The sequence below is a fragment of the Otolemur garnettii genome, unplaced genomic scaffold (assembly GCF_000181295.1).
Source record: "Otolemur garnettii isolate 467f Iridium unplaced genomic scaffold, OtoGar3 scaffold00049, whole genome shotgun sequence".
Classification (NCBI taxonomy): domain Eukaryota; kingdom Metazoa; phylum Chordata; class Mammalia; order Primates; family Galagidae; genus Otolemur; species Otolemur garnettii.
Genome location: NW_003852444.1, coordinates 4,465,208 through 4,473,464, shown reverse-complemented (window position 1 = coordinate 4,473,464; position 8,257 = coordinate 4,465,208). Strand labels below are relative to the sequence as shown.

Below are 8,257 nucleotides of genomic sequence, written 5' to 3'. Positions count from 1 at the left end.
ACTGAGCTGGCAGGTTCGAATCCAGCCCAGGCCTGCCAAACAACAATGATGGCTGCAACCAAAAAGTAGCTGGGCATTGCAGCCGGCGCCTGTGGTTCCAGCTACTTGGGAGGCTGAGGCAAGAGAATTGGTTAAGCCCAGGAGTTGAAGGTTGCTGTGAGTGGTGATGCCATAGCACTCTACCTAGGGTGACAACTTGAGACTCTGTCTCAAAATAAAATAAAATAAAATCTACCCAGCAGAAATATCAGAATAGTTGACTAACAGAGTTTATACAATACTCCCAATGGCCTGATATATTTATGTTACTAAAGATTACACTTTTGACTACAGAATCACAAACATGGATGATTTTTTCAGTCATCTTGACTAGTCAAGCAAGATCTAGTAACACTCAGGGATCTCAGAGGAGTTAACAAAGTTCCTTCCGGCCTGATGCCCGTAGCATAGTGGTTATGGCACTGGCCACATGCATCAAGGTTGGCAGGTTCAAACCTGGCCCCAGTCAGCTAAACAACAGTGACAAGAGCAACAACCACAAAAATAGCCAGGCATTTTGGCAGGCAACTGTAGTCCCAGTTACTTGGGAGGCTGAGGCAGGAGAATCACATAAGCCTAAGAGTTTGAGGTTGCTGTGAGCTTTGACACCACAGGGCCTCATAGTGAGGGCCTCATAGTGTGACTCTGTCTCAAAAAAAAAAAAAAAAAAAAAAAAAAAGTTCCTTACAATTCCCTCTTAAAACTTTTATTGCTCTAGGAGGCACTGGGCATTCCCTGAATGTTCATATCTATTGTTCTCAAGCCTCTGGTTTTATCAAATAGAGGACTTTATACTAGATCAGGGCTTCTCAACCTCTACACTATTGACATTTTGGACCAAAGTAGAGTGCTATGGCATCATGTGGCTCATAGCAACCTCAAACTCTTGAGCTCAAACTATTCTCTTGCCCTAGTCTCCTGAATAGCTGAGACTACAGGCACCCACCACAATGCCTGGCTATTTTTAGAGACGGGGTCTTATGCTTGCTCAAGTTGGTCTTGAACTCATGAGCTCAGGCAATCCACCTGCCTCAGTCTGCCAAGTGCTAGGATAATAGGTATGAGCCACCTCCCTTGGTTAGACCAAAAGATTCTTTGTTGTGGGGGCTGTGCATGGTAAGATAAAATTTAACAGCATTGCTGGTTTCTACCCACAACATCAAAAGTATCTCCAGACACTGCCAACTGTCCCCTGAGGGCAAAACAGCCCTTGAAAACTACTGTAGTAGGGCTAAGCAAAAGTACAACAGAAGGAACAACCAGTCTATTTCATTATAAGCCTATGCCCATCAGTGCACTGGACACTTACAATGCAAATCGCTCTCACGGGAACCTGCTTACCTGAAGAAGGTGAGCAGGAACACAACAACATGATGATGGCTAAACCGGGGAAGCAGAGTTCCTCTCTGGAAAATACGTGGCCAGGCCATGTTCTTCCTCACTTTTAGCTGTAAAGTGGATAGTGAATGATTTACATCATTTCTTCTTTCTGGAAAGATAAAACACATTATTAACATTATTCAAAATAGGCAGACTATTCAAAAACTGAAGTAATTAGACCAGTCAGGATATAATCAGGCCTTTGGGGGATTAAAAAACTCACAGGTTGGGAAGCGCCTGTGGCTCAAAGGAGTAGGGAGCTGGCCCCATATACCAGAGGTGGTGGGTTCAAACCAGGCCTCGGCCAAAAAAAAAAAAATCATAGGTTGACTCAGCGCCTATAGCTCAGCAGCTAGGGCACCAGCCACGTACACCAGAGCCGATGGGTTCCAATCCAGACTGGGCTGCCAGACAACGACAACTATAACCAAAAAAAAAAAAAAATAGCCGGGCACTGTGGCAGACACCTATACTCCCAGCTACTTAGGAGGCTGAGGCAGGAGAATCGCTTAAGCCTGAGAGTTGGAGGTTACTGTGAGCTGTAACACCACAGCACTCTACCCAGGGCAAGAGCTTGAAACTCTGTCTCAAAAAATAAATAAATAAAACTCATAGGTTATTCGACACCAGAAAAGTGGATTAAAGATATTTTATAGCTATTCAAAAAAAAAAAAAGAAAAGAAAGAAGCAAAAACCTTGACAAAAGATTATATCCATTTTTTTTCAGTTTTTGGCCGGGGCTGGGTTTGAACCCGCCACCTCCGGCATATGGGGCTGGCGCTCTACTCCTTTGAACCACAGGTGCCACGCCAGAAGATTATATCCTAATAGAAAGAACTCTTAGGGCTGGGGTATGGTGGCTCACACCTGTAATCCTAGCACTCTGGGAGACTGAGGTGGGTGGATTGCCTGAGCTCACGGGTTAGAGACCAGCCTGAGCAAGCGCAAGACTCCATCTCTAAAAATAGTCGGGCATTGTGGTAGGTGCCTATAGTCCCAGCTACTCAGGAGGCTAAGGCAAGAGAATAGCTTGAACCCAAGAGTTTGAGGCTGCTATGAGCTATGTAATGCCATGGCACTCTACCTAGGGTGACGAAGTGAGATTCTAGAAAGAAAGAGAGAAAGAGAGAAAGACAGAGAAAAAGAGAGAGAGGGAAAGGGAAAAGAAAGGAAAGGGAAAAGGAAACAGGAAAGGAAAAGGAAAGGAAAGGACTCTTATACAAACTGATAAGAAAATCACTAATTTTCACCCAAAAATGAGTAGAGGAAATGAATAGACAACTCAGAAGAATAAAACGAGTATTAAACATAAGAAATAAAAATTCCAGGCCAGAGGTGATAGCACCTGTCTATAATCCCAGGACTTTAGGAGGCTGAGGCAGCATAATCACTTGAGTCTGAGAACCAGCCTAGGTAACATAGCAAGACCCCATCTCTACAAAACATAAGAAAACTGGCTCAGCACCTGTAGCTCAGTGAGTAGAGACACTCATATATACCTGGGCTGGCAGGTTTGAGCACAGCCCAGGCCTGCTAGACAACAATGACAACTGCAAACCAAAAAATAGCTGGGCATTGTGGCGGGCATCTGTAGTCCCAGCTACTCTGGAGGCTGAGGCAAGATAATCGCTTAAGCCCAAGAGTTTGCGGTTGCTGTGAGCTGAGACACCACAGTACTCTGCCGAGGGTGACATACTAAAATTCTGTCTCAAAAATAAATAAATAAATAAGAAAACTTAGCCAGGCATAGCAGCACCTGTCTATAGTCCTAGCTAGTAGGGAAGCTGAGGCTCTATCATAGCTCACTGTAACTTCAAACTCCTGAGAGCATAGCTCAAAGTTACAGTGAGCTATGATAGAGTCATTATATTCTAGCCTGGGTGACAGAGTAAGATGCTATCTCTAAAAAGTAAATAAAAGATAATTATTTTAGCCATTGATCACCCAGGATTAATTCCAAATCAGTAGAATGTAGCTAATTTCATTTTCTTCCTGAAAAATGTTAACAAAATTATGAGCAGAGGAAGACTATAAAATTCCACTCACAAAATGTAAATAAACTGTCCTCATTCCCTGCACCCAAGTGGCTGAGTTTTGCCCGAGTAAAATCACTCAAGCAGGCTGATTACACATTTTAGATTCAAAACCACAAACCTCAGAGGGCACACAACACCGCCAAGAAGCCTACACTTTCCTAATAATTTTGCTTTCTCAACCTCTGAGACACCTACTTCGCAGTTCCGGTTTTTTTATTTTTGAGACAGAGCCTCAAGCTGTCCCCCTGGGTAGGGTGCCATGGCATCACAGCTCACAGCAACCTCCAACTCCTGGGCTCAAGCAATTCTCCTGCCTCCACCTCCCAGGTAACTGGGACTACAGGAGCCCACTACAACGCCCGGCTATATATATATATTTTTTTGAGACAGAGCCTCAAGCTGTCACCCTGAGTAGAGTGCCATGGCATCACAGCTCATAGCAACCTCCAACTCCTAGGCTCATGCAATTCTACTGCCTCCACCTCCCAGGTAACTGGACTACAGGAGCCCACCAGAATGCCCGGCTATTTTTTTGGTTGCAGCAGTCATCATTGTTTGGTGGGCCCAAGCAGGATTCGAACCCACCAGCTGTATGTGGCTGGCGCCTTAGCTGCTTGAGCCACACAGTTCTCTTTTTAAACTTCTTACAACTTGCCCTCCTTCATCTAGTATCATGCCTTTATGCCAACAACTCCCAGAATCATGGCTCTAACTCAGACCCTTTAGGTTCTAATTAATCACCTGACATCCCTTCACGGATTTAAAACAGGATAGTTGGCTCGGCGCCTGTGGCTCAAGTGGCTAAAGCACTAGCCACATATACCTAAGGTGGCGGGTTCGAATTGGACCCGACAAACAACAACGACGGCTGCAACCAAAAAATAGCCAGGTGTTGTGGCAGGTGCCTGTGGTTTCAGCTACTTGGGAGGCTGAGGCAGGAGACTCGCTTGAGCCCAGGAGTTGGAGTTTGCTGTGAGCTGTGATGCCATAGCACTCTACCAAGGGGGACAGCTTGAGGCTCTGTCTCAAAAAAAAAAAAAAAAAAAAAACAGAACAGTTCATTTCCCCCATCAACTCTATCCCTCCCTGTGGCATTCCCCACTTCAGTAAAGGGTACTGCCATCACACCTAAGCTGCCACTGTAACTAGGGGATATCCTTCATTCATTTTCTTCAGTTTCCACAAGCAACCCATCACCAAGTCCAGTCTTATTCACCTCTAAGATATAATCCAAATCCACCCTCCTCTCTCTCCCTCTACTTGCCCCCAGGCTAAGATAAACCACCAGCATCTCCAATCTGTCTACTCCAGCAGCCACCAGCAGGTTTCACCATTTCATATCCATCCCCACCCAACTCCACATACCAGCCAGAAATGCATCTTCAAACATAAATCAGCCCCTGCTAAAACCCTCTGCTGACTTCCCAAGACTCAGATAAAAATAGATACTCTTTGCCAGGACCTTCTAAATAGCAGACTAGGTCCCTGGGGATATAGTTATGAACTTAGGATAGAGACAGCCTCCGCTTTTATGGACAAACATAGGTATAAACAAGTAAACAATGAAAGCAGACAATTAGATTGAGAGAAATGCTCTGAAGTAAAGAAACAGGGATAAGGGAGACATTTTAGATAAGGTGATCAGGACGGGCCACTCCAGAGGATGACTTTTCAGTGACAAGCTAAGAAAGGGAAGAAGCAAGCCATTTGCAAAGAAACAGGAAAAAGCATTTCTCCCCTGAAACAGCAAACACAAAGGCCCCAAGTGAGAAACGGCTTGGTGGGCTCAGGGACAGGGAGGGGACCAAGTGTGGGGAGGTAGGTAGTGGTGAGCGTGGAAGACTGGTGGGAGGTTTGGAGGTGCGTAAGCAAAGTAGAAAGGTGCCAGGTGAGCTCTTGACTGTGTGGCCTGGCAAAGGATTGGGAACCACCCAGCTGCACGTGACAGGATCAGTTAAACATCAGTATTTGTTCATGTCTTAGAAGACTGTGTACATGTTCAGAAGATCGTGGCCACTCTGTGTTGATACGGATGGACCTCAACCCTCTGACAAATGAAAAAAGAAAAATGCATAATAAACAGTGTGTGTCCTGTGCTTGTGGGGGGGAGGGGGGAAATCTGACTGGCAGATTGTACTGCAGAAGTACAAAGGATATGAAAGAAACTGGTATGGGGAACAGGGTGAATTCAGAACAGGGAAAGGAGATTCCCACGTCTTTTGATTTTTCTACCTTATTCATACACTGAAAGTTAATAAAAGAAAAGGCCAGGTACAATGGCTCAAACCTGTAATCCTAGCACTCTGGGAGGCCAAGGCGAGGGACTGCTTGAGCTCATGAGTTTGAGAGCAGCCTGAACAACAGCAAGACCAGAACAGCCAGGTATTCTGGCAGGCCCAGGAGGTTGAGGCAAGAGGACAGCTTGATCCCAGGAGTTTGAGGTTGCTGTGAACTATGATGCCATGGCACTCTACCCAGGGCGACAAAGTGAGACTCTGTCTCAAAAAAAAAAGAAGAAGAAGGGCGGCTCCTGTGGCTCAAAGGAGTAAAGCACAGGCCCCATATGCCAGAGGTGGCAGGTTCAAACCCAGCCTCAGTCAAAAACTGCAAAAAGAAGAAGAAGAAGAATGAATGAAGAACAGTGTCATTCATGCAACAAGCCAGGTGTGGATCCCAAAGAGGCATCAAAGTTCAAGTTGGAATGCAAGACACTCCATTTTATTAACTTCTGGGCCTCAATTTCCTCCGTTAAGGACCAATGAGGTAATTTACATGGAGCTGGTAGTACAGAGCCTAATTTACAGGAAAGAACAAAAGCACCAAGGTATTGTGGATATTCCCTTCAACTATTTGTGTGAAGGCAGAAATAAAGCAGTGGACAATAACAGCAATGAAGAGTCAGAGATTGCTCACCCCGGGAACTATTGTCCTTATACACATTTCAGTAAACGCCTACAATCTTATATTTCAGAAAACTCAAAAAACCCGAGCTTATTCCCATTATTCCCTGCCAAAACTCAAAATAAACAGAGCATACGCTGCAAATAACAGTGAGGAAACAAGTCATTTGACCTGTTTGATATCATGGTAGTTACCAAAATACAAAACCTGTTAGTCCAGTAAGACCCTTCTCCCTTTTGAACCTCTGTACCCCTTTTCCAAAGAGCGTCCCCGGTGAAAGCATCCCTTCACCTGTTCTACACGGTAAGCCTTACTACTGTTAAGTCAAATTGTCCCAGACTCCGGGCCGGCGGGCGGGCTGCGCGGGCGAGGGGCACAAAGACCCTGCCGCCGCGTGAGCTCGGGCCGGGCCGCTGGGTCTCCAGGAGGGCCCGTCCCCTCCTCCTGTCCTCTTCCCGAAGCAGTCCCAGCCGACCCGGCCCAGGAGCCCAAGCCCGGGGCGCTGAGCAGAGGGGAGCGAGCAGCTGGCTGACCCCGCCCGTGGCCGCTGCCTGTATCTGGGCATCGCCCCAGCGCCCCTCGGACACGCCCCCTGTCCCCAGCCGGCTCCGGCCCACTCGCCGCGGCTCGCGCACCTGAGACCCGCAGCAGTCGCCGCGCTCCCGCCAGCCGCTGTGCTCCTCAGGTCCGCCAGGGTCTCAGGTCCGCTGGGCTCTGCTGCGCCCGCCCCGCAGCCACCTCAGCCCGTACCCGGCGGCCAGGGTTTCCGGACGCTCACGTGACCGCCCGCCCGGGGCACGCCGGGAGCTGTAGTCCGAACGAGGAGTCCCACCTGTGCGCGGTGGAGGCGGGGCTGGGAGCCCGGCTGCTCCGAGGAGCCCGGGGCAATGACAGCCGGGAGGGCAGCCAGGGAGAGAGAAGGTAGAATTTAGGGAGCACGGTGTATACAGTTTTTTTTTTTTTTCAAAAAAAGCGCTATTTCTTTCTTTGTTTTTATACAAAGTAGCAGGCTACTGACCTGCCTAAACTTTAGAGTTTTGTTTTATGAAATGCAGTTGCCCACGCAGGCAGGGCCATTAATTAGTCTGCTAGTATCAATCATCGCGGCCTCAAGGAAAACTTGAAATACCTTACAACACGCGTCTCTGAAGAAGGGTCTGGTCTCTTTTTCAACTGTTGGAGAAATATAATTTTTTTTTAAATCTCCTGCACACCTGTAATACTAGCACTCCAAGAGGCCAAGGAGGCAGAATTACTTCAGCTCAGGAGTTCCAGACCAGCCTTAGCAAGAGCAAGAATGTCTTTACTAAAAATAGAAAAAATAGTCTGGCATTGTAGCGGGAGTCTGTAGGCCCAGCTACTCAGCAACCTGAGGCCATCGGACCAGGATTGCAGGAGCCCAGGAGGTTGAGGTTGCTGTGAGGTAGCTTGATGCCAAGACATTTTGGCCTGGGCAGCAGAGTGAGACTCTGTCTCAAAAATAAAGAATAAAAATAAAACAATAAAAAGGCCTATTTTTCTGCAGAAAGGCAGGATGGTAGTCTTAGAGAGATAGTCTAGCTTCCTTCTCATTTGCCAGCAAATTAATAAACTCTTTCCTTTTTCCTCAGTTACTTGTCCTCATTCTTCATTCTCATTGATTCAGCCTTGGGGACAAGGACTGAGCTTTCTGTAACAGGGTGAGCAAAACTAAAAGAGCCAAATATACCACTTGTATTATTAAAAATATGTTATGTTATGAGGCTCTGCACCGCCGCACCTGTGGCACAAGCGCCAGCCACATACGCCCGAGCTTGCAGGTTCCAATCCAGCCCAGGCCTGCCGAACAACAATGACGGCTGCAACCAAAAAATAGCTGGGCGTTGTGGCGGGGGGCCTGTGGTCCCAGCTACTTGGGAGGC

At 47.1% G+C, this 8,257-nt stretch overlaps 1 protein-coding gene across 1 annotated transcript in view; it reads right to left on the bottom strand.

The window, feature by feature from the left end:
- Positions 1 to 7,052, bottom strand: part of SLC37A3 (solute carrier family 37 member 3) — a 54,873-nt gene extending 47,821 nt beyond the window's left edge. The window contains exons 1-2 of the mRNA XM_003791570.3: positions 6,992 to 7,052; positions 1,381 to 1,528 (exon numbers count right to left, since the gene is read on the bottom strand). Coding sequence (XP_003791618.1) covers positions 1,381 to 1,469 — 89 coding nt within the window. The 5' untranslated portion in view covers positions 1,470 to 1,528; positions 6,992 to 7,052. The remainder of the gene's footprint in view (positions 1 to 1,380; positions 1,529 to 6,991) is intronic.
- Positions 7,053 to 8,257: the final 1,205 nt, after the last annotated feature.